This window comes from Orbicella faveolata, unplaced genomic scaffold (genome assembly GCF_042242905.1).
Source record: "Orbicella faveolata isolate gen_17 unplaced genomic scaffold, um_ofav_v1 contig_26, whole genome shotgun sequence".
In the NCBI taxonomy this organism is placed as follows: Eukaryota; Metazoa; Cnidaria; class Anthozoa; order Scleractinia; family Merulinidae; genus Orbicella; species Orbicella faveolata.
In genome coordinates, this window is record NW_028301554.1 from 2,945,834 (window position 1) to 2,973,376 (window position 27,543).

The following is a 27,543-nucleotide window of genomic DNA, read 5'->3' on the forward strand; positions in this document are numbered from 1 at the left end:
CCGTCACGTATACGGAGCTTTTCGAATACGCTCTTCAAACCAGAGGAATTTTTAAACGCCGGCTTTTCGTTTTCTTGTGCACGGAAAACATGTTGAAAAACGGAGCTTTTCAACAACGATAGCGTCACGATAATCAAGTGATTTTTCCTGCCCGAGTTTTTGTCAGACACAAATATTAATCTCAGTTTTCAAATTCCTCCAGCGTAGTGTGGGGTTTCAGATTGCATTGGGGGTAGAGTGGGATGGGAGCGATGACGTCATGGCTTATGACATGCAGATGCATTCAAAAAGTAGAACTACAAAAGACATTATACATAAGTCACTAAGAATAGTTAGATACGATTTTTCTAGACGATTATGAAGTGTAAGACTCGTCGGGAAACGTATGGCTGGCTGGAAGATGTCTAGTGTGAAGAGAAAGAGTGAAAAGTTTATTATTGCGCGGATCTTCTTGGATAGCGCGGCAAACGAGCTACAACCAAGGGAACTTGGTAACGTATACGGATCGTTGTGAAGTCAGGAAGTATTGGAGGAATGTCCGTAACAGAATCATAACAAGATAGACTCTTCCAGCAATTGAAATATAAACATCATGACTGAAAGTAAGGTTTCTTCTTCAAGAGAGTTCTCTCCGCGAGCAAAAAAAGCTTCGATTACAGAAAATGGAACTCCTCTTCGAAGAGATGTCGTTAATGCAGACGACATTATCTCGTTCGAATTTGAAGATTGCACGGGAAATTTTGGAGTTGTACTCGAAAATAAAGCTTCTGGTAGCCCAAGTCGTGCAAGAAGTGCTTTGGGAAATATCAGAATCGCGGATTTATTACCAGGTAGCAGAGCTAAAGACGATGGAAAGCTATCAGTTGGAGATCGGGTGTTGGAAATTAATGGACACGATTTATCAAAGGCTAGTCTTGAACGAGCAAGGTAAAAAACGTACACTTCATAAAAGCTTATGAAAAACCGCAACAGGTATATTCTATATGGGAAAGCGTAATGAATTAATCCCACAGTTTGGATCCTGCACAAAGATGTCCTTAAAATATCGTCGTAAATAATACGATTCTCCCCAGGGTTTCAATTAGAATCTAAAGGAACTGTAATTTACGACAATCAAGGTTTATCAGAGTGGAATCTTGCAAACTCTTTCTCCACAACATGATTTATTCATTCTTGTTAACAGAGATTTGTATTGGTTGTGGTTTACTTGTTGTTTGGGTGAAATTTGGAGATTTTTAACAAGTTTCCATCATTTGTATTGGCCTGTATTGTGTGACCTTTGTTTTCGTTTTAACTGAGATCTCCTTTAGTGTTTTGTTATGGTGATGTCGACTTCGAAAATGCATGTCGTTGTATTTTCGTTCAGAGCTTGATAAGAACTGAAAAAGAAGTGATTCATTAATTAATCATTTACAATTCTTCCTACAAATTCCCGATTGTGTTTGAACATGGTGTCAGTGTCTAAGTTAGCTTCAATTTCTTACCTGTTTATTACGGTTTGTATATTTCACCACCCGTCTACAAACAATATTCCCAAACATCTTGGATTTGAAATCATCTGATATTTGCCCATGTTTATTGACCAATATTAATTGAAGTGCCTAGAGTATGAACATTTCCAACGTTTTATTTTATTAGGTGGTACTTGGGTAGTGCTTTACGAAGTGGCAAATTAAAAATAAAAGTCGTCCGGAACCTAACGGAAAGCAATATTCCACCGATAGCTAATGGGATTGCAACAGCTGCACTTGAAAGAATTCCTGATGCTTCAAAACCGGTAAATCTTAACTTTTTGTATTTAACGATCTGTACTCATGAAAAACATTCTAAATCTAAGTAATTTTATTTTTTCTTACTGAGTTGAGCTATGAGAAAGGTTGTACTAAACGTGCGAGTTTTTGTGATGAAAATTGGATTAAAATTCTTTCATTGCTAGTTAACGAAAAACATCACATATTCATTGCTGTAGATCTGTTCATACTTTGCAGGATTACTCTACAAACTGAAATCAAAACAAAATGACTACGAGAAGGAGCATCTGTCATCTGATTGTTGAAATAATTTTACCTTCAAGTGTCAAATTAAACTTGACTGAGAATAAAGAGAGTTTTGACTCTCAAGTTCCTCTTCATGAACTTGGCATTGAAATTTTAATTCTTCCTGATTTCTGTTTGTTTTGCATAATGCTAGTTCTGAGTTCTAATTTGTTAGTACTGTATTTGATACCATACAATAGTTACACTTAGCTAATCAGCTAGTTTACAGGTAATTCATTGCCCTAGTATATGCTAAGAATTAAATCCTCAAAAAATATACAATAATTGATCATATAAAACAATAAAGACCTATAAATGCAGAGAACTAAAAATCTAGAGAATCAAATCACAATAAATTCCAACATCAGTCAAACTTAAGTGATTGAATTTTGTTGTTCACTTCATTAGTGCCTACTTTAGTGCTAATATCATTTGTTAGCTAGTTCCATTTCTTTGGGGCAGAATATCTCCATGATTTGAGACCATATTTAGTCGAGTTCCTCAATACACTAGATTGTGTAAAACTTTGAATGATCAGTCTCCGGAATAGCTGAAAGGCCTATTTAAACCCCTCAGCACAGACTACGGACTTAATTGCCAACTGTCCTCCTTGTACTCCCACAGGCAAACATATAATACAATATATCTAAATCTTGTAACTGATGTTTTTACCATGTCTAAATGAAGTGTGTATGTATGTATGTACCCTAATACCTAATACCCTAATACCCTAATACCCCGGTACCCTGATACCCTAATACCCTAATACCCCGGTACCCTGATACCCTAATACCCTAATACCCTAATACCCTACTACTCCAATACCCCAACACCCTAAATACCCTAATACTCTAATACCCTAATATCCTAATACCCTACTATGCTAATACCCTATCACACTAATACTCTAATACCCTAATACCCTGATACCCGAATATCCAAATACCCTGATATCCTAATACCCTAACACACTAATACCCTAATACCTAATACCCTGATACACTAATATCTAAATACCCTGATATCCTAATACCCTACTACTCTAATACCGTAACACCCTAATACTCTAATACCCTAATACCCTGATTCCTTAATACCCTAGTACCCTAATACCCTGACACCCTAATATTCAAATACCCTAATACCCTAATAGCCTAATATCCTAATACTCTGATTCCCTAATACCCTAATACCCTAATACCCTGATACCCTAATACCCTAATAGCCTAATATCCTAATACCCTGATTCCCTAATACCCTAATACCCTGATACTTTAATACTTTAATACGGCTAATACCCTAACACCCTAATATCCTATCACTCTAATACAATAATACCTTGATACCCTGATGCCCTACTACTCTAATACCGTAACACCCTAATAACATAATACCCTAATACCCCAATGTCCTAAAGCTCCGTTGTCCCTTAGCCCCAAATCCCCAATACCCCAATACCTCTATATCCCAATACATCAATACCCAAATTCCTCGATGTCCTAAAGCTCCGTTGTCCCTTAGCCCCAAATCCCCAATACCCCAATACCTCTATATCCCAATACATCAATACCCAAATTCCTCGATGTCCTAAAGCTCCGTTGTCCCTTAGCCCCAAATCCCCAATACCCCAATACCTCTGTATCCCAATACATCAATACCCAAATTCCTCGATACCCTAATACCCTAATACCCCAACGCCCCAATTATATTACTGCTAATAACCTAATACCCTAATATCCTAATACCCTAATGTTCCATAACCTCCATACCCCAATTTTCCATTACCAAAAAACCCCAATACCCTAAAACCACAATATACCAATACACCAATACCCTAATAACCTAGTTCCCTAGAACCCTATACTTAGATATCCTAATAACCTAATACCTTCATACCCTAATAACCTAATACCTTCATACCCTAATAACCTAATACCTTCATACCCTAATAACCTAATACCTTCATACCCTAATAACCTAATACCTTCATACCCTAATAACCTAATACCCTAGTACCCCAATACCCTAATGCCCAAATACCCAAATACCCTAATACTTTGATGAGTTTGTTTTTTTTTTTTATCGCCTGTCTTCTTGAGAATATACTTATTTTGCTGGGAGAAGAAAGATTTTGATCAATATTAGGAAATATACTTGTAAAGGCCAGACCACTAGTTCTCATTTTTTGGGCAAGGCCAAAATTTGACTAGAAATGTTACTGAAGCAATAAAAATAATGCAGCATAGCTAACTTATCAATATCGGTTTTCTCCTTAAAGTATGATGCACTGTCTTGTGCATAGGTGTCACAAGTTAATGCCGCACATATAAATGTACTTGTGCTCTCTGTTGTCTAAAACTCCTTAAAATAAGCAACATGTTTCTCTACAGAAAAATATGGTCAAAAAGATTCACATCCTTAAAGACAGCCGTGGACTTGGAGTTCAAATATCAATGAAGTTGAACCGTGTTACAGGAGAGAAAGGTGTTTTTGTGTCTGATGTCAGCCCTGGAGGAGCTGCAGCAAGGTTAATGATGTTTATAATTTTTCTGGTGATGTTTACAGGGTGCTGTCAATCTTGGTCTTAAATTTTGCAATGCTATATGTATATCCTGTCGTCCCAGATGAGACAAGCAATTCAATGTTCTTTAGACATTAATATAAATTATTGCATTCTTAGAGACAAATCAATATGTCAAAACACTTGTAAACGAATATTCCAAAAGTTAAAGACAAATCAAAATTTTGTTTTCTAAAGCCACAGTGCATTATAGTACATGTATATACTAGATAACCAAAGCCCAGAGCTGAGTGTCCATATTATTGGGGTAAGGGTTATATAAACCTTGACTCTTCTGGGACCAAGTGAACTGTTGTAATATAGAAGTGTCTTAATAGCATGCTAGAGGAGTCTAATGGAGACGTTTGATAGTATCCCGTTAACCAAAAAAGTCCAGATTCTAAGTCACTATTCAATATGTGCTCAAACAAAACAAAAACAATATTGAACACTAGGAAAGTGTAACCAAAACGTTCACAATGCAATATCACAAAGCAAAAAATCAAAGTAGAGATGGCCATTTTAAAGGTTTTAGTTTAGTCAGGTCTTAGTAAAGATCTCTCTGTTCCATGTTCACCTGGCTAACTATAAACCCTTAAGTTCTTGCTGAAAAGGGCTAGACTTTTGTACTAAAGTGACATGTAAATATTCACTGATTCTTTGATATTAGTTAAAATATTTAAATAAAATATTGCCATATCTCATTCAAGCCATTTTGAATTCACTGTTGTGTAGGGATGGTCGCCTTAAGGATGGTGATGAACTTTTGTGGATCAATGGTCATAGCCTAATAGGTGTCACACAACAGGAGGCTGTCGACTTGCTGAGAGCATCACCAAAGCTTATACAACTAGTTATTTCCACGCAGGTTAATATCAGACATAACATCTATATGTTGGTTATCGTATAAGAGTTGTTAATTATCTTAGGTTGCAATTAAGTACTCACCCTTGATGTGCCCTTTAATAGCCTCCCCCTCCCCCTCCCCCATGACTCTCTCTTCCCCCTTCCCCACAAAAATGAAGGCTAATTGAGCATTACCATACAAGTTTGAACATTTTAAAATTTTCTAAGTGTCATTATAGCAAGTGCTCATGACCACTTAATTCCATGCAAATTCAATTCAACAACTGTGGGGATTTTCTTAATGTCTTTCACTGCTGTGTTACACAGGGTAGTGAATCTCCTGCAGAGAGGAAAATCCCATTGAGAGGTAGATCAGAGTCACAGGAAAATGTGCAGAGAAAAGCTATGAAACAGGGAACAAGAAGCCTTCCCCGTGCTGCATCTGCAGACAATGTGTTAAATACAAGTTACAAAGGCAGAAGCAAGACTTTGGATCACACCAAAAAGAAAATTTCTCTAACCGGTAAACATGTAGAAGAAGCAACTACAAGGTTGAACCACTCTGATGTACAACAACCAATAGCAAATGGTCATTCTAGAACAACTGATCACAGATTGGAGAAGAATAATAATCACAATAAACAAACTGACTTTATGGAGAATTCATTCAAGATACAAAATGGTTTTCCTGTGGATGGAAGCATATCAAGCTTGACTAATGGTAGGCGTCGGTCCTCAAGTAGTTCATCTTTGAGTTCAGATGGGACATCAAAGTCAAACTCTGGGGATATTTTGTTATCAAAAGAAGATGAAAGTCTAGATTGTGAGCCAGTGACTTTAGAAGATAAACCCCTAACAAAAGGCTCAACAACAAATACATCACCTCGCAAGACTTCATTGTCCCCAGTTATCGATGCTACAGGGAAAAGAAATTCACCAAATGTTTTGTCAAACACATCAAAAGAAAAGCCACCCAACAGCAGAACAAGTTTGGAACCTGGTCAAATCTCGCCTTCGCTTCCAAGGTCTCAGTCTCCAGGAGGCATGGGAATTGTCTTCCCTGCACGCTATCTTGGGGAGTCCCCTTCTAATGTTATGACGATAGCTTCACCAACACCTCTGAATTTTGTTGGAAGTAATGAACGAGACTCGCCACAAGCTAAAAGAAAAGGAAGTTATGAGAACACTGTGAGGAGGGCTAGTAAAGGAATGGACGAGGAAATTGTGACCATAGTCTTGGTCAAAGGAATGAGCGGAAAAGGTCTTGGCTTTACTATTGTTGGAGGAAAAGGCTCACCTCATGGTGATATGGCTGTGTATGTCAAGAATATTCTTCCTGGCGGTGCAGCAGAAGCAGATGGCAGAATGAAACGAGGTAGGGATCTGAATCATTCAGTGCTTATTGATTGTTACAAGCTGTGGATAATCAGTTGACTATCAACCTCAATAGTATGAGACACTGTTTCCATCAAGCCTCTTATTCTCCAAAAGCGATCAACATCCAACTTCCCTTTACAGTATCAATGCATTCTCAAGTGAACAGGCGTTGAGAATAAAGAAATTCATCAGCTAGGAGATATTCTCTTGGTGTAACACTAAATTCTCAGAGTTTACATGGAAGAAACATTCTCAATCAGCCTAAGGAGAATTTATATTCTTAAAAATATTTTGAACTTGACTATTCAGGTTAGTTTCCACTGTACTTAACATCTTCATTAACAATATTAAATGGTGGCATCATTTCTATGGCTAAACCCTGCTATTAAGACTGAAAGATTTTCTCATCAATTTACAGGAGATGAGGTGCTGTCAGTAAATGGGACAGCTTTTCAAGGCTTCACGCATCAAGAAGCGCTGGACACCTTTAAGGTAATACTTCATGCAAAATTTTGTTATTTAGTATAAATTTGGAAAATTTAGAGAAATTTTGTAAGGTTTGTGATGAAACTTCTCTGAGTCAATTAAGGTCAATCATGTTTGGACAAAATGGTAACTCTAAATGTTGACCAGGCACCAGTTGTTCAAAGGGTGGATAATACTAATATCCACTGGATATCACTATCCAATTGGATGTTATCAAAACAAACCACACGATACACTGGGTAGTGATTTATCCGCAGGGTAGCATTTTATGCCCTTTGAACAACTGGGGCCTATATGATACATGTTAACCCAATCAGTTATAATAAGAGTTGACCTATGTGCCATCGTAATTGCACGGTTCCAGAAAACATTCAGACCATGGAAAGTCAAATGGAAATTCCAAGGCAGAGGGGTTGGGGGGGTCTTCAAAGCAAAATCATTTAAAGGAAAGTATAAAGTTAAACTGGAATTCTTTTAGTGGTGTTGTTGGCGTGGGGGGCACAAACCAAAACACAAATCTTTGGTAAAAGGAATATGGATACAACACATTGTACATATAATAAATAATCATAATAATTGATAGTAGTTGAAACACAACAGCCTGTTGATGTTTGAAATGTAATTGACATGTGGACTTTCAAACTTGTTGCAACTGATTTTGATTTTCTTTGTACCACATTCAATTCTTAAACATAATCTGAAACATGGATTTGGATAATTTCTAACCAAAAAATACAATTAAACCATAATATATGCACTCATGCAAAGTTTCTCAGTCACATCAAATTTGCTCTCTTTTTATTGTTCGGCAAATTGTGTTGGCTCTCATTTATATTGTTATTAACCATAAATATTTTTCCTTTTTAACTTATTAAATAAAAGTAAATCACTTGGAAAAGATACTGACTTACTTTCATTCCATCATAATAATTATTGATAACAAAACAGACCTTTGTTAGTATTGTTTTGTAAATCAAGAATTTTCGTTGTCTTAAATCTGCTGAAAAACGGAATTACTATATATATTAGCAGGGAGGTTGTCTTCTGGCAATTTTATAAAAGTATGTTCCTTACAGGATAAGCAAACAAAATGTGTTTGTTTGAGATATGGATAACTCTACATGTATTGATTTTTGATAATTAACTTTTTCCGTGTTATATGGAAATTGTCCACAAGATTTCAAAAAATTCACTTTTCCAAAAATATTTTTTCCCCAAAACAAATCTTAAATATTCTCTGAGCAGTAGTTTTTGTAAAATATTTCAGTTCTATATGCCAAATTCAGTCTCCAAAATTTTTAAGTATAATTGCTTTAAAAGTTTGAATTACCTTTTGTTGATTGTTGAGACATTTTATAGAACTCTGTATTATTTCAGAACAAATCTAGATAGCCAATATTAGTTTAGAACATGGTCAAAACACTGGCTAACAGCAAAAGTTGATTTAATACTGATTGAGTCATTTATCTGTGGTGTGTTAATCAACCCTGTTCATGCTTCATTGTGAATTCAAATTATTCTTCATAATGAATTGTTTTACGAATCAGCAAGAATAATTATTATTCTTGCTGATTCGTAAAACAATTCATTTTGGTGTTTATGTTCACCTTGGTTTCAAGCGGTGTTAAGGAAAGAGGTCAGGATTAATTTGAATGACAATGCTAGCCATTGTATGAAAAATCAATAGTTTTATGGTATTTGTTTGTTCCTGGTGAAAATTAGCATCATGTCTTTGGCTTAATTAGAATGCAGTGCTAAAATAACCTATTTGAAAACCATGTGATCAGTCAAAAACATTAAAGTGGAAAAATTGTGTTTTGAGTAAATCTAAAGACAATCTTTCTTTAAGCCTTGCTGATCCAAGAGATTTTCCTCACGTGGTTTACAAATGCTACAATTCATTATTAAATATTAAACAGCTACCTCTGTCACCTGCCTTGTGTGTTACTGATCAAGAGCCTTATCAAAAGCAAACAAACTGATAACTGTTATTACAAATGTTCAAACCAGAAAAACTAATCAATTCATAAACAGTCACAGTTCAAAATCCTTGTAGTAATTTCTGAAAATGTTAAGCATTATTTTATTAAATGTTTACTTTTATTGTTTTCAATTTCACAGTGCGAAGAATTGAAATTTGTTGGAGAATTGTTATCATTTTGAAGGTTTTAAGACTGATATTTTGCGTTAACAATCTGCTAAGTTCTGCATGCCTGGTGAAATTTGTATGTAGTGTAGTAATCTTTGTTGTTGTCCTGGTTCCTAGAATCTTCGCAGAGGAATTGTGACCTTGAAAGTAAAAAGAAACAGCCCTGGAGCTCCAAGTTTGTCAGCGTTCACTACACCTCGGAGCTCACCGGGAAGCTCACGTCATAACAGCAAAGATGTAACAGCTGAATCTTCTAGCTCGAGTAATTCTTCATCACCAACAATGTTTCGTAAGCTGCGTCAAAAAAGGAGCCAAAAGGAGAAAAAAACTGAAGTTGTGTTATATAAAGGTGTGACTTTAAATTTATTTGATGTATAATTTACTTTAATTTCTGTAGATTAATTTTCATATATGATCAATCTGACGTCAACTAAAATTGTGTTTATGTTTGATCTTGTTATAAGTTAAGTTGCTTAACATTTTAACATCAAGTCAATTTGTTCTCCTGGTTTGTTATGATAATAAATTTTACTATATAGATTTAGATTTATTTTGGTCTGATATCAATGAATGTCTAGTTATGACTATAATAGCGAAGCATATTTAAATCACCCTTTTAGTGTCTGTAGATTTCTGCAAGGACTAATTTTACAATAAGTACTATTCTGGCTTTGTGATGGTGTTTTATTGAACAATAGCGTAAAGTTCTGATAATCTCTAATGATTAATAATATTCATAACTATCAACTACTAAGAGAATAGGGGTTCAAAGTTTAAATTAAACAATTCTGATGACAACTTTGGAGCTATAAACGTGAACGCTTCTCTGTGTTAAAAAGTAAAATGTGAATTTGTGCTAGATTCTCCAAGAGTCTTTCTCTACCACAATATAATTTATTTAAAGTTTTCTCAAATATTAAAGTTGATCTCCATCTAGCTGGAATACATGTAGAACGTTCAAGTGACATGATTTATTTTTTTGCAATGACATATTTCATGCTGTCCAAATTAAAAATCATTGGCGAAAACAGTTACTAATGCAGTAATTTATAAACATACATTACTTGTATCAAGTTGTGGAAGAATTTAAATAATGTGTAACTTATGTTTATTTTTTTAATACATGTAGCTGTGATTATTAATTTCATTCACTGAACAAATATAATGTTGTATGTAAACAATAGTGATTCAGGTTTCGGTTGGAATAATAAAAACTTTTTTAAGAATTATTATATAGAATTCAAGAAATTGGGTTCACTTGATAATGTAGCTGTGTTTTATAAGACTGAGCAAGACCTCTGTATGTTCACTTCTCTTCAGAGCCTGGGAACAGCTTGGGAATCGGTTTAGGAGAACGCAGTCCATCAAGCCAGCAGTTACAAGGCATCTTTGTTCAGTGTATTATTGAAGGGACCCCAGCAGCTAATGATGGACGACTGAGGTGAAATGCCTATTTTGATAAGAGCAAATGTTGAAAGTTTTTGTCTGAAGATTTCTTCTCACTAAGTTTGTTGTTTGGTATTTTTATAGACAAGTTTTCTTTCAGCATTTACTACCGAAAGATAATTTTAACAAATTAATCATGCCATTTTAAGACAGTCTCACAAACCATATGGCCTTCACTCATTCATTTGTTCATTGTTTGTTTAATGTGGGTTTGTTGTCCAATTGAATTTCTCTGGGGGTTCTATTTCACTTTGAACTAGAACTGGCACTTAGGAACAAAAAGCTGCAAAAACATCACATTGGTCCATTGTGACCAGAAGATTTTGATCCAGGTTTTTTTTTTGTTAGTAGTTTGCTGAGATAATTATGTGGAAAAAAATCAGTTGCGAGTTTATGAATTTTGCAGAAGTAAAGGCATTGTAAAATTTTATACACTCCATCCTGGTCAAAATGTCTGTGTACAGCAGTGTATGGTCTAGTAAGCACCAAATGGAACTTACTGGGCAACAGAAAAATTTATATACCAGTTGTACAAGTAAGCATAGAGCAAAGCTCTCACTGACTTTCTGGTTTTCACACAGTTGCCATAACAATTGAGGATACCTTGAAAAGAGTTACCTGTAGCTTGTTATTGAGAATTACTGTAACAAGACTTTTTACTTAACAGGCAAGGTGACCAAATCCTTGAAATAAATGATGTGAAATTAGAAGGTTTAACAGTGGAAAAAGTGTATGGCATTCTGAATAAAGTTCCTCCAGGAAAAGTGTACATTAAAGTCATACAGAGCAATGCATCAGAGAAGATACCTCTACAACTAAATGATGCACTAAGCAAACTTCAAAGTGAGCGTCAGTTATTGGATAAAAAGATGTCTGGGAAATCAAAGAGTGTTGGGACAGCATCCACCCTCTCGGGTGCTTCAGGCAGTTCTGATTCTTGTGGTAGGTTTTCATTTCAATTTGTTTAATTAATAGGTTTAATTAAAAGGGTAACAAAGTAAAAAGCAACACTTGTTCTGCTAATGTGCACAAGAAGGACAAACAGATATTGTCAGTGCTCAATATGCTTATGTTATAGTCATAGTTAGAAGTTACATAACATCAAAGAACCCATTCACTCACAATTCTGAAAACATGGGTGTCTTTTCTCTGGTGGTAGGTTTCATTGAGACCAGTTTTTACATATCCCTTAAGTTACTTTTTTATCAACAACGTACGTGAATGCAAGAAAAATCAATTAATTCTAAATAAGCACCCTCTAAAGATAAAAATTGCTGATGTAACAGAAGATTAAGTTAAATTGATCTCCAAAATGAGACTAAAAATTAGAAGTCACTAATTTTATTAGTTGCTAAAACTGCAAAATTTAGCTGTTCCTAACTATGTGAATCTTGAAGTTTATGAGAAAACTGTTTCCTAATTAAAAATACCTTGACCAAGCGGTCTCATTGTTTATTTCTTTCAGACAACATGACAAGTCTTTCCTCATCTTGTGATCTTCTAATACCACTCTCTGCAGGATCAAACAAGAAAAAGAAGGTGATAATTTATTTTTATTGCGTTTTGTATACATGTTGGTTCTTTGAATCTTTTGACCAAAGAAAACATGAATTTAAAACAAATACTTAACATCAATTTCCTAGTTGGTCTGTGAAACCCAAAGCTGGCCAAATAATGGGACGATGTAAAAATCATACATTGTCTGTAGGAAAGAAGTTAATTGTATGAGTCTGGTACCTGGAGTTCTTCCACTGCAGACCATTTCATGTTCCATTTCGGTCTTTGCAAGGTCACTCTTGTTTCCTAATTAATTTGTAAAAAACTGGACTAAGCTGAAGTCACACTCAGAGCCACTAGCCCATGGTACCAGAGCTTTATCTGGTTTCTGTAGTGGGAAGCACTTAGGAGTATTGTTACTGCCCTACCCCCTCCCCAGATGGGATGGTAGCTCTAGTTCACTGTGGATAAGCCCCAGCTTTTTTTCAAGTTTTCCAAACCAACCACTGGTTTCCTTATACACTCATGGATACAGAGAACTTGTGTGTCTCAAACTTAATAATATTGTTGTCATCTGCAGTGAGGCAGATGTGATATTTACTAGGTTAGTGAAATATTGTTAACAGCTGATGAATGTGCAACTTAAGCTTTTTAGGCACATGTGTACTGCAGAAAAATATGAAATATTTAAAACATTATTGAATTCAAATTGATATCATAATGTTGACTTTTTTCAGTCTCAAGCCCTTCAAGAGGCAGATGAAGCTGTTTTCACAGATGAACCTGGTATGAGACTGAGTTGTTTCAAAGTTATTTTTTTAGATTATTATTCCCATAATCATTTCAAACTTTCAATTGTGAAATATCACTTAAAAAGGAGCTAGTTTACAGACAGGCCATCAGGTCTCTGTAGTATTCAGTAATGAAAATGACCAACAAACAAACCATATTGTTATTGATTCAAGTAAGTTTTGCCAGTCGGTTTAGCAACAAAGGTGATCAAGTGTGGATGTAGATCCAAAATGTGGTGCCTACTTAAATTACTCAGACATGTTTTTAATGTTTACAGTTGCTGCAGAATATCTTGAAGACATCTATACAATTATTAAACAACCCACTGGTAAGCCTAAAACAATACAGATAGGAAACTTTGCAAAATGCTAACATTTGAAGTTCATGCTTACATTTATTTCCTTGATTTAACATGTCCTTTGAACAAGTGCCCCATTCAAAATAAAACTACACATTTTTCCCTGAACATCGCTGAAGCTAACTAAGTCTACAAATTAAGATATTGTTGCATTTAAGGTAGATATAATACTAAGTAGTTAGTATGAAGCGTTGTAAGTGAAAAATTGGAGAGGACGTTTTAAGTAAGTTTCCCAAGCACTTTACAGGCTGCCAAAGGGTTATAAGGGCTCAACTGTTAGACCCTAATTCAACGATGTAATGTTGTGTACAAGATTCAGTCATTTTACTCTCCATATATTAATACAAAATAAAGTTCACATATACACGACTGTACATTGATGTACATAGTTCCATTTTATGTGTTGTATCATCAGGTGAGCTGGGAATGGGTGTTACAATAGACAAGTCTCGTGGGAACACCGTAGTTCAGCGTGTGTCAATCAAAAGTGTTACTGAAGGAGGTTCAGCTGCTTTGGCGAAAAGCTCCAGAGGAGTAGGGCTGAAACTAGGTATGTATAAAGTGGTGGACATGATCTTAGTCTACCCAAACGCCAGGTTAACAACAGTGCTACAGAAACATGTGGTAGTACAATCCAAGGATTTCATACCAATGGCAGATGTACTGTTAAGGTGTTCATTTTAGCAGACGTGTTCCACATCGCTGCAGCTTATTCCAGTGTCTGTAATCTAAGGGACTGTATTTGCTGAAACTACTCCCCAGGGATGGAGGAAATCAGTAATAGTAATCTATCATATCTCCACCACCACCCCCCTCCCCCTCCCCCCCCCCCCCCTTCCCCACTCTTCCACAAACCTAATATTTGGTCAGGGTGCCTAAAACGTTTGCTAGACAATGAAAACAAAGAAGAACACACTGAGCACTATGATTCTGGGCCGCTTTTGTGAAAGCAATATTCAATAGACTGTGAATCAAGGTTCACAGTAGAAAGCGGCAACAAGGGCCAAAGTAGCTGCCTGTTCTGGCTTTAAAATACAAGGCTTATTATATACTGTTTTGTAGCTGACTGTTCGTATATTTAGCCACCTAATCAGAATACTTAAAGGATGTAAAGGACTTCAAAGTAAATATGTGGGTGCTTAGATTGTAGAAATACTTAACATTTGTTGCGATCTTTTATTCCTAATCTGTCCAGTTGTAAAACTGTTAATGATTACTGTGCTCTATTATACCACTAGTTTGAAAAGTTTTTGCTCAATATGTACGATCTTAAAAGTTCATAACAAGGCCTAGAAATGTTGTTCCAAGTTTGTGCAAACCTTGCTTATTGGCTGAAATATTTTTTTGACATTCGTCTTTCTTTGCACTATTTCTTCAGGAGATCAAATTATTGAAATCAACGGTATTTATCTCAGAGGAATGAACCAAGAAGACGTTATCAAGATCTTCAGAGATCTTCCAAGTTCAACGCAGATGAAAATAAGAAGATCAAAGATGGCGCCTCAGGAACAGGGTTCAAAACAACAAGAGAACAAGAGAAAGGAGTCTGTGGAGAAACCTTCCTCACAAGACCCAGTGCCACTGCCTAAACCTCCTGAGAACAGGCGGAGGTCGAGTTTGAGAGGTAAAGTACAGTATGTTAAGCAAGAAGTGGAACCTACATCATCTGTGAAGACAGAAGGAATTCCGTCGTCTGAACATCGAAAAGCTGAAGAGGAAACCGATTCTCGTGATCAAGGACTTGCGTCAAAGGAAATTTACCAGAATGGTAGTGGAGATAAAGAAAAAACTGAAGAAAAAACTGAAAGGATTGTCACTTTCGGTGGAGCAAAAACCACACCAGAAACAAAATCTAAAGAAGAAACTGAACCAGTCCTAAATGACATCAATACAAAATCGGACAAAATAAATGATGAACTGGGCGACAATTTGATCATTCCATCTGGTTACAGGAAATTGACTGTGAAAATACAAAAGGCACCTAACTCCACACTTGGTCTTTCACTAGTTCCTAGCTATGGGAAACTGAAAGGATACTTCCAGGTACTAAGAGTAATATAAATTTCATTACATGTGCCGTGGGCTTACGACATAGGTACTGTAGTCTATTATAGTGGTTCCTTGATCTTATCTGATCTGATCGGGAGGCTTTTTACTCCATTGTGGAGCATACGCCACTGGCAAAACTGCGCCAGTCTTTACTGTCGCTGGCCTGATGTTCCATCTGCGTCACACACCCACTCGGAGAACTTTTCGTATTAGACACACCCCTCTGCACCACACATTAGCCAGAGCTAGTAGACCAAGTAGTCATAATGATATACATAACAAAAATCCATACTGATGTATACTATACAGTTATTTGTAAAACTTCTTACCAGTAGCTTTCACTTATCTAATCGCACCTAGAAGTTAGAACCTCAGTAATTGGCATGAGGTATGACCGGGAACAAAAGGTTTTTAAGGCTCAAACAAATAGGTACCGTTATTACAGCTGTGAGTATCACTCTTCTCTGGAAAAGCATTATGTATTTTTTTTCATGTTAAGTTATCAATTAAGTTATTAATTTTCCTCTTTTTACAGATCCGCAGACTGTTATCTGGTATGGTGTGTGCCCAAGATGGACAACTTCAGACTGGCGATAAGCTCGTGTCAGTAAATGGTGTGTCTCTGAAAGGTGTAACTCATTCGATGGCATTACAGCTGCTCAAGAAACCTATGGACGTAGTAACGTTTGTGATACTAAGAGAGGGTCTGAAAACACAAGGAAAAGTAACGAGTTCTTCTCTGAATCAGAGTATAGCTCAGACGCCGGCTAAAAATTCACCCATACTTCAAGACAGCGGAGAACTTACTGAAACATTATATTCAAAAACAGAACGTGTAGATAAACCGCAAGGCGCAGGACAGCCTGTGACTTTCATAGCATCTCAACTAGTAGACAGTGAATCAAGAGACTTACTAGACACATCACATGAATCTCCGTTAATACAGGAAGAAGAAACTGCTCAAGAACAAGTTCCAGAGATACCTTGTTCACCTCCACCCTCGCCAGTGTTGGGAGTGAACGATCTTTTAGATGACGATGTCTCTATTCCGCCACCATCATTTTCTCCTCCACCACCTCCCATAACATCAGACTTAACATCATCCCATGATCTCCCTTTATCGTCAATCCCCATTGTTTCTCCACCTCCTGATCTTAGTCCAAGAATGAAAGAATTTATGGAGCAAGACCTATTTACAAGTGAAGATGATCAAGAAACAGGTAGTCAAGGATCTATTCATCAACAGGAGACTTCACTGGAATCTGGTGCTATGCTCACCCCGTCGAGTTCGCCTCGTAATGACACAATTGTAGGATGGGATTTCGAATCCTTGCTGGATGCTTGCAACGATTTGAATTCACACGAAAGCGATGATGTGTTGACGTTTGAACAGGGTAGTGTTACGGAGACTCATTTAGCGCCAGGAGACTCCAAACCAAAGCTCTCATCACCAGAATGGTCAAAGGCCAAAATCTCAAAGAAAAATGGTTTAGACAAACTGACTGAGAAACGTTCTGTAGTTCCTGTTGAGAGTAGCACGGATATTCAACCTCCTGCCGTGGGAAGTGGTAATGATTTGCTCTCCAGTGGAGCTAGGAACAAAAGAACAATACATGGACTGACCGACAACGATAAAGGTCTTCAAACCATAGTGAAACACCGTGACGTTACTGAGGAATTAAGAAGCTTGACACCACCAGTTTCACCTCTCCATTCTGAAGGCTGCAGTGAACGTGAAGCGAGCGATGATGTAAAACCAGTAGCTGGAAGACGAGTGGAGAATGTTCCCTTTGTTATCACTTACCAGAAAAAGTTCAGAAGCCTTGGCATCAAAGTGGACCTATCAGGGGAGGGGAAGGTCATAGTGGCAGAAGTGTCTTCATTTGGTTTGGCGGGAAAAGATGGAAATATCAGGTATGAGTGATACAAACCTACGAGTACATATAGTAGAGCGAACTAGCTGTTTTTATAAACTGATGATATATTTGTAGGACGGTGGCTACTGTCCATGGATCAAATCTGTTCTTTGCTTGCAGCTATTGAATGAAGTGGAGCCAAAGATCGGATTTTTCCGGTCGTACTCAAACATTTTTTTCTCAATTGTCGCTTTTTAAGAGATTAGCATTGCCTGTGTTTTCTATTATGATCTCGGAGGTTGATGGTATTGTCGAAAGGTTTGCAGGGAAGTACATGTAGTTGATGGCATCGTGCTTTGTCGACCAGTCACCTTGTGCCAGTGTTTCAAAATGCGTTTTCGTGCAAAACCTTTTATATAAAAATCAGGAGTTTGATTTGCATGAAAATGAACCTGTAGTTATATGAATAGTTTTGCACGAAAACTTGTTTTTACACAGAGGCAAAGGGTAACTCGGAAATGGCCTGTTCGTGTTATAGTAAAAATTACTTTCCTCGTATCATAAGTCATTGTCCAATTGCAGAGTTGGAGATGTTCTTGTGTCCATTAATGATGCGTCACTAGAAGGAATGGCGCTTGAAGATGTCCAAGCCATGATCAAAAACTGCCCCAGAGGAGATGTGAGAGTCGTAGCACAGGCTGCACCCAAACAGGCAATACAAGATGAAGCTGATGAGGAAGCTGTCTCTCCGTCCGCTTTAAAGGAACACGGTCAATCAGAGGAGAAGAATCATTCAAAGAGTAAAGCTGAGGAGAACACTCTGCCAGATGTGCTGTCAAACAGTGCAATCCACAAGCCTCGTGTGGACATGCCGAGTGAGCTAATCTCTGAAGGGAACTCAGACATTTCCAGCGTTGCAAACGTGATTGAGGCAAATCAAGTACAAGACGCTGAACTAACATTTAAACCTATAATTCTACCTGACGAAAGTCCAGATGGTTTCATCACAACAAAAGATTGTGATACTGTTAAAGAGGACAGTAGACTGGAAGACACAGATTTCGATGATCTACCACCACCCATTCCTCCTCCGGCAGTACCAACAAATGATTTGCAGATGGGAAGTTCTTCCGTCACTGTAGATGAGCCTCTGGTTCAGGACACTGTAGAGGACGTTTCGTTAAACCCACCAACAAATTTTGAGGATTTTTTTGATGACCACAACATGAATTCATCACCATCTTTTCATGATTCTGAAATGGACGGTTTAACACAGGCTGCCGATGCTGTGCAGCTAGATTCGCAGCCAAACTTTCACTCCTCTGTTCAAAAGAGAAAAGAATCATTAAACAAGACAGATGAATCGTACAGTCCAGTGGACGCTGCCAGAATTCTATCTGAAGACAGTCAACCACAGATATCCATTAAACCCCCTAGTTTGTTTGGAGATGACACTGAAAGTATACCATCTGCATTACCACGAACGTTCAAGAAGAGTTCGAGTGTTGATGATGCGACTTCAATGGAGTCTGTGCAATGGAATGGGGTAGATAATGCTCCAATCAAACCACCGAGTTTGTTTGATGATGAACTTGAAAGTCTCCAAAGTTTGCCACAAGGTCCTCCACCTCCTAAACCTCCTAGACTAAACAAACAGTTCTTCAGTCTGGACACAGTGTCCTCGAATTCATCATCACCAATTCCGTCGTCTTGGTTTGATCGAGAATCGCCCAATCATGCATCGAAGTATTCAAATTTAAGTGCAGTTTCGGGATCGTCTTCACCTTATGGAAATAATTCGACATCAGGGGTGGCTATTCCATTCAATGATGCCGCAACGGAATTACCAGATGTTCCAGATGACGACATGTCCAGCCTACCGCCCGCACCACCGCCACCACTCTCCAGGTCATCCACGTGGTCTGTGTCTTCCGATGCAGTAGTGTCTTCACCGCACGGAAATGAGAAAGTACCTCATATCACCAGCCCTCTCTCACAGCCAGTCAAACAGGAGCGCAAGAATTCCAAGAAAAGGATATTGCCTTTACGAATCAGGTCGAAAAAGGGCAGGAAAACATCGGAACAATCTGAGACATCTTTGCTAGCTGATCCTCACCAGGAGTCATTACCTCAGTCAAGTCCAATGGGATTTGGTGATGCGAACATTTCTAGTGATGTTAATCAGCCACCTGAAGATGACATGGAAAGCCTGCCACCTGCTCCTCCCCCACCAAGAATGTCACCTCTCACTGTGGAAAGCTTGGAGAGCATGGCTGATGGATTGCAGCCCATGAACGTTATGCATTCGAAACCCCGTCTATCTCATCTGGCCTCTGACGATCAAGGAGCCTCAACACCAACTGGCGTAGAATCCTGGCATTCACCCCAGCACTCTCCAAAGAAGAAGTCTTTTCGTAGAAATGTCATTCACATGGACGAAAGGGCACCTTTACCGAAGTCCTCAAGCTCGCCTAGCGATGTTCCCAGTGTGCCTGAGACAGATCTCACTATAGACAGCTCATTAACGCATCTTAGCCCACTGGAAGATGAGGTTACCGTGACAGATTCGTCTGATGCCATGTCACCACCCCCTCTTCCTCCAGAAATGGAGCTGTGGTCGGAGGCTGGAGCAGTGGAAGCTGAGCTGGCTCTATTGGATCAGATATTGACTTTGGAAGATTCTTCACGATCAGGGAATGAGCAAAGTAGCGATGCTGGGAGCTCGTCGTCAGCCAAACGTCCATCGTTTTCCAAAGATGTGTCATCAGAGGACGAGCAATCCACAGAAGTTCAGGAAGGACCAGTGGCTTCTAAATCTGAAGAAACATTTGAACAGAGAGATCTCATTGTGTCAAGGGAAGGTGTCCTAGATACAAACAGTGACACGTCATCGCTGCAAGGATTGCCTGACATAGAGAAAGGGGAACCAACTGAGTTGGAAGCTATTAAGCCCAGTTCTTCCTTCAACATGACAGACAAAAGTGAGGATTTTGGAACTGATTTGGCTGTTAATGATTTTCAAGAGGCCACAACAAGTGAACTTGCACATCCGGAGCTGTCTGGTAAGCTGTTGAAGCAGCTAAGTGAAGGACATGACGTGACGGGGAATTTGGTCAAGCATAGAAGGCCAGCCCCTCCTGTCCCTACAAGACCTACCGTCAACACCAACAAAGCCAGCACCATTCCTCGAAAATCACTCCCAGGAGGTTTAGGCATAGAAGTACTTCCCTCCCGACCTGACATCAAGTCCAAGGCAGCTCCTCAACATCATCAACCAACCCACAAGCATCAGAAAGAACAACAAAACAAATCGTCGCCAGTTAAGGAGAAGACTTCCAAAAAGCTGTTCTCTAAAGGTCATAAACATAAGGACAAAAGAGCAGATCCTAACCATCTTGCGTCACCTGACACATCGTTTGAGATCAATCCCGATGGACGCGAGCGATCGCGTTCTTGGACTAAGAAACTGTTCGGTTTCCGTAGTAGAAGCAAGAGTCGAGACAAATCAAAGGATCGAGAGAACAGAAGTCGATCGGTTTCACCACCGAGAGGATTGTTCTCTAAGTCAAGGCGATCCAGTCCACCTCCTCCCCCACAGTCACCACAAAAGGCTCCTTTGAGTAAACACAAGAATGAAAGTAAGAAAGGCCCAGTTATTGACAAAATAGAAAAAGACCTCTCCGTTCAAGACACTGCAAAACGTCCAGTGCTTTTGCCAACAGTGCTGTCTACTTCAGAGATGAGCAATCCTCCATTCGACGAAGGGCGTTATGTGGAAGGAAACAACAATAAATGTGCGTTACCAGCAACATATGACGAGGAGCTCTTACATGTAGTAGAGAGGAACGTGCTGAATGATGAACCAAATACAGAACGTGTCATTTCAACAGTACAAGTAGAATCATACTACGAAGAACCTGGAGGTCAGAATGTCTATTTAAATCACGACGTGGAAGGACTATCAGATAATGGCGACCTCAGTAAAAATTTATCATTGGATCGTGATGATGTAGAGAGACCTGCTGCCCATTTGGAAGCGGATACATCACTGACAAACAGGCCACTTCCACCGCTACCACCATCACGTGAACAACATCTTGATCCAGTAGCCCTCACAAGAAATGTCGACGAGAACGAGCAGTGTGCTGATGAAGAGAGGATGCCAAAAACATTTCCCTCAAAACCACCTGTGCCAAAGAAGCCGGCATTCCTTCAATTAGGTAGTACACCAAATACGCAACAGCAGAAAACTGTGGACGAACTAAAAAACAAATTTGACAAAGGTTCGTCTGACGAAGGTAGACTGGAAACAGCATCAAGTAGCAAAGAGAACCTTCAATTTGGTAATGAAAGCGACGAGGAGGTGGTTTTCGACGAGGATGATGATGGTTTACCCTCGCCAGGTCCACCAACTTTCAAATCTTTACCACCACCACTTACATTACGAACAAGTTCCATTACCGATGATTCTGACGAGACGACAGGTAGTCCAAACTCACCTGGGCCTCCTCCATTTAAACCTCTACCGCCGCCCATAACTTTGAATTCCACTCCGGTACAAAATGACATAAAAAGTAACCAAGGGCTGGATCCTCCAAGCTCGCCTGGTCCTCCAAGATTTAAGCCTGCTCCTCCACCAATAGATATGCGGGTACACAGCAAGAACGCTGATTCCGAACCAGGAGACCTTCCCAGCACGGCTGATCTACCAAATGCAAAGCCTTTGCCCCCAATTCCCACTGCTGGTGCGATGCAAAGACGAGAGGAAGAAGCTTCAGTGAAACATAATGTTACAGAATATAGTTACGTTGAAAATGACGCAATGCCAGCACTAGAGAATGATGAGTGGAGAAAAACCAAACCTTTGCCCCTAATTCCCACAGGTTTTAACCTGAAGTCAAACGATAACAGCCACAAGCTTCCCCTTTCAAGACAAAATGCTCATGAATGTGACAATGATGAAGACGCTGACACGCCGGAGTTATTAGAACGGACACCTGAGTTAGCTCGTGTACTGATCGACTTAATTGAAGACAGTAACTACTCACAAGTTTCACAAGTGGCAGAGCCATTGATGGTACAAAACGCAGTTGATCCTGTAAATGCTTCTCACAGCGATGACTTCGACAGCTCAGAAGTGTCGTCTGAATGGGATGATACTTGTAGTTCAACTCAAGGTGACCCTGGCCTGCTTGTAGCTGGTAATAGGTTTGTTAGGAGTGCTAGTTTCTCGGCTGGAGACGTTCACATTCAACGTCCTCCTGTTGCTGCAGATAACCAAAAGAAACGTATCCCTTCTGGCATTATGCGTCCTCCTCGTCCAATGCGTAGACGGTCGTCCTCATTACCTCAGCTGTTCCCAGAGTTAGCAGCTGTTGCCGCGTCCGAAGGAGGAGCGGGAGAGACAGATTACTGGCACACTGGAAACCTACAGCAGCTGATCAACAGTCGGAATCAGGAGCCAGATGTGGATGAAGGGGTCATAGAAGTGCAGGTGAGTCCAACAAATCCAGGATAACAATTCTTAAAGGAGCACAGTCGCTGCATTTTGAGTTATTTTGGCTACGTAAGAAATTACCTTTAAATTGAAGGAAACCTGAAAATAATAATTTACTAAGATAGAAAAAAAACCTAAGAGACAATAATAAACCGTAAAGGTATATGGATGGTTAAGGATGGAGAAGATAAACGCGGATTACAAACGACGAACTTGAAAAATGTAGGCTAAACTTTTCAAGATGCGCAAACCGTGACGTAACTCCTTTAAATCAAACCTCGTGCGCTAATCGAGTGTGTGACCAATTTAGTGAACGATATTTAGCAGTGTGTTCGTGTGATGCTGTTTATTTTGCGGTACAAGGTGTTACAACTCCGTGGAAGAAACTCTAGTGTGTGACCGCTCAAATGAAAGCTATTGAGCAGTATGTTCACGTACTGCTGTTCATTATGCTGTACAAGGTGGTTCGAAGGATTACAACCATGTGGTTCTGATGTTACTATCAGTAAGGCTAGGGATAGTGACTTTGTAAACTCCCCTCTTCAGTGGAGTAGGACATTAGTGTGTTGACAACTGATCACCTATACAAGCGTCTACAATGCAAAAGTGAAAGTCATGTCTGGTGGTACACTGAAGTCTGGTAGTACACGGAAATCTCATTCAAAAGTTTGATGTCATAGTAAATGCTTGTGCTTGATGTATCCTTCACAAATAGAATCTTTCTGGATCAAAGTATTTTGGCACTTCGTTTTGTATATTATCAGTGGCGGATCTAGGGGAGGGGGAGCCGAGCCTCTCCTTGTTTTGGGTAATAAAAGAAAAAATCACAGAAGGAAGAAAAGCCTGCAGGGCAAGCAAAACAACCCCCCCCCCCCCCCACCCCACCCCTTAGCTCAAGGTCTGGATCCGCCACTGATTATGGTTTTTAAAAAAGCGTTTGGATGATATGTTGAACATTTTTGGGATTTACTGTGACCCATCTTTATTGCAAATTGCTACCTCTAAACCTTACGTAAAGGCAACCAAAACCTATTTATCAGTTCATGGAATAAGTTAGTAAATAACCATAGTAACTGTTTCCTTCCTATGTAGCTTCTTAAAGAACAGCAGTCTATTGGCTTAATGGTTGTTGGAGGCCTAGACACTCATCTAGGTATGCTTTACATCAAAGATATCCAGCCTAACTCTCCAGCTGCCAACTGTAACCGACTGAGAACAGGGGACCAACTGTTACAAGTCAACGATAATTGTTTGGTAGGCGTGACACATGGTGAGGCGTTGAACATCCTCAAGAATACTCCACCCCTGGTCAAACTCACTGTGGCGAGAAAGAAAAACAGCGAGAGCGATGGTGCTGAGCTAGTGGCAGAGGGAAGACGCGTCACCGACCTTGAAGAACCAATAGTCTCCAGCGCACGTGAGTCAAGCACCATTTCAAAGACCTCGTCAGAATTATCTCTGAGTCCACCGACTGATAGGGGCCAACGACCTAAGTCATGCGTGAGCCTCTCCTCATTTGGGACCCCATATCACAGTGGTGACCATTCTCCAGGATCACCTTGTGGTTCCTTTGATGAACCTGATGAGTATCTCCCAGCGTACCTTCAGCCAGAGAGCCCAACACTGAACTTGCGTCAAGATGACGTGCCTGTGACCATTATTGACGGCATTCCGGGTGAAGACGATGAAAGCACCGAGCAGGAGGAGGAAGAAGTACGACCTGTTAATAAAAGCGTCAGTTGGGCGGTCAGCAGTGATGACTGCAAGGTCTTTACTGTGGAACTCCTGAAAAGTGGCCGAGCTGGGCTAGGGATGAGCGTTAGTGGAGGAGTGGACACGCCTTATGATGACATAATGGTGAGTCAACATCTTAATCTTGTCCAGCCACACACCTTCCCTCCCGTACATTTCCCTTCACTTCGCGTCCTACTGTCAATCTCTCCGTGCCTGTAGTCCAAGTTTTCACTTTCCGTAACCTCATTTCTCTTGTCTTTTTCTTTCTCTGGCCGTACTTCCACTTGCTTCCTGCTCTCCTTCCCTTCTTCTGTCCTCCTCCCCACTTTCTACTCTCTCTTGCTTTACCCTTCACCCGCCCTCCCTTCCATAACTCCCTTCTTTCTCTTCGTCAACCCTTATTGCTCTCTTTCGTCTACCCTCTCAACTCCCTCTGATTATAATGATATTTCCAAACGCCACTTTTGTCTTTCAATGTTACCGTCATTAAACATTCTTTGCTCTGTAGGCTGATGAATATATAAATCTACCAATGCAGAGGAGAAACTATCCATGACCTATCAGATACGCCTGTTGTCATTACAGTCGAACCTCACTACTTCGAACTCGCAGAAGAAACCAAAAAATAGTTCGAAATAGCGGGAGTTCGAAATAGCCGATAGTAAATGACTGAAGGGTATATCCGAGGGAAATGATTTTGAGTTCAAAATTACGGGGAGTTCAAGATAACCGAGTTTGAATTAATTAGGCCAACTGTTTTTGTTAAGATAGAAAAGGTAACCGTTATTAATCTTTCTGTTGCAAGGTACGCCAGATCCTCTCCAGCAGCGTGACTGCTCACAACGGACTTATCAAGAAAGGTGACATCTTGTTGTCTGTGAACGGCAAGTCTTTTAAAGGACTAACGAATGCAGAAGCCTTGACACTCCTTAAAGACACGCCTGAACGGGTGACGCTTGTCGTAAGTCGGGCCCTGGGACCTAAGCAGTTCGCCAAACCCATGACGCTTCTTCGAAACAAAAACGCCAATAAAGAAATCACTTCTAGCTCTGAGGCTTGGCCAACAAAGGAGGAACTGACCAAGAAGAAAAACCTAGCAAATACAAACAGTAGCACACCGCCAACACTTGAAAAAATTCCACTAGACCTCGTTAAACAAAACGGAGAGCACTCCACTTTCGAACGTCTAAAGAAGAGACTTTTCTCTAATGGCGGGACCATGAGTATAAAAGAGAAACTTCAGAAAGTACCCCAAGGGCCCGCGGTGATTGAGATTACCCTTGAAAAGGGGGCATCTGGATTGGGGTTCTCTCTCGGTGGGGGCCAGGACTCGTTGTACGGCGATGCGCCAATACATGTAAGGTATGTGTTCAAAGACAGCGTGGCCGGGAGGAGTGGTGTTTTGAGAGCTGGTGACGAGATTCTTGAAGTGAATGGACAGAGGGTGACCTACATGACGAATGTTGATGTTCTTGAACTCATTAGAAGTTTGCCTTATGGACCAGTGGCGATGAAGATAAGGCGGAAGTAACGTTACACTTGAAGCAGTAACCATAATCATCACAACTGACCAATCACAACACCGCAATACAGCAGTGAGTCAATCAGACTTCGCAATGTAAAGCGCGGGAAAACACGCAACCGGTGCAAAGCGCGGGAAAAGTCATGAGCCCAAGTGACCGTCAGTTTTGGTTTGGCACCTGATTGGCTGAGAAGACGACATGTTTTTTTGTTTTTTTTTTTTATTGGCTAGACATGGTAACATGGGTCTTTTCAACCAATCACAGAAGTCAACAAAGGATACGACAGCCAATAGAAAACCCTCAAATGAGAACAATTTAGGAGGGTTGAATGACTTAGTGACAGACGTATTCACATCGGTTTTCATTTGTAACTATATTGTTTTGTAAATTTGTGCATGCTAGCAACTTTGTAAATGATAAAACTAAACTCTTGCAACACGTTAGTTGAAATCTCGAAATTTGTATATAAGATAGTTATATGATGTCGGGAATTGGTACAATTATATATCTGAACAATTTTGGCAGGCCCAAGCCTCTGCTATGATAGACAGACAAAATCGCTTTATTATTGGATAATCAAATTTTAGAGGTGCTAAGAAACACAATCCTTATGTCGGCTTTTCATACGCAGGTCCGTCTAATTATTTACTATAGAATGGTACTATAGCATTCTAGAACATCTAAAGAACAATTTTAAAACATTTTGTGAATGAAAGCAAAAACTATTGATGATTAACAGCAACAATGATATGTCTTAGAACATAAACAGTATATGATTTGTACTGGATACAAGCATTCAAACTACTCAAACATTTTGCATCGCGTCAAAGATAAGTTGTAAATAAAATTATTTAATTTTTTTGTAGGATATTCTTTTTGTTATTGTTTGGCTTATATTTATGAGAGCTCTTTTAAGAGTCACTGCCTGGAAATATCGAGAATCGCTGCCCAGGGGCCCGTTTCTCGAAAGCCCCGGAAACTTTCCAGGCCCGCGAAGCCATTTTAATTAATCTGTATCTAAAACCAGAGAAGTGTATACTCCTGAAACGTTTTGTTTTAAGAGAACCTCTCTTCATATTAAGAATACTTGAATAAAACAGCTCTGTAATCATAAGGTTTGAGATTTTGCTGACTTTCCGGGTGCGAAACCTTTTCAGGACCTTCGAGAAATGGGCCCCCAGGTTCGAAAAAATCCAAAATTATACTTTGCTTGAGGAGCACTTTTAAGGAACTATCTTCAAATGCACCCTTGTCACTTTCTAAAAATTTACAGTTTTCGAGAAATTCGCAAAAATAGAAGACGAAGTTCGCCTCATTAATTATGCAGAAATTAAGAT

The 27,543-nt window shown here is 39.3% G+C and overlaps 1 protein-coding gene across 1 annotated transcript; it reads left to right on the plus strand.

Annotated features, from left to right (window-relative positions):
• The first annotated feature begins 253 nt into the window (after positions 1-253).
• On the plus strand, positions 254-27,320 carry LOC110057781 (uncharacterized). Its single transcript, XM_089295122.1, has 18 exons — positions 254-927; positions 1,639-1,777; positions 4,427-4,563; positions 5,332-5,464; positions 5,770-6,817; positions 7,238-7,311; positions 9,572-9,803; positions 10,775-10,895; positions 11,568-11,842; positions 12,366-12,439; positions 13,135-13,183; positions 13,467-13,517; positions 13,963-14,097; positions 14,926-15,590; positions 16,132-17,510; positions 18,035-22,946; positions 24,042-24,806; positions 25,489-27,320. Exons 1-18 carry the CDS (start codon positions 593-595, stop codon positions 26,212-26,214), a joined length of 11,250 nt encoding a protein of 3,749 aa, XP_089151248.1. The 5' UTR covers positions 254-592; the 3' UTR covers positions 26,215-27,320.
• The last annotated feature ends 223 nt before the right edge of the window (positions 27,321-27,543 follow it).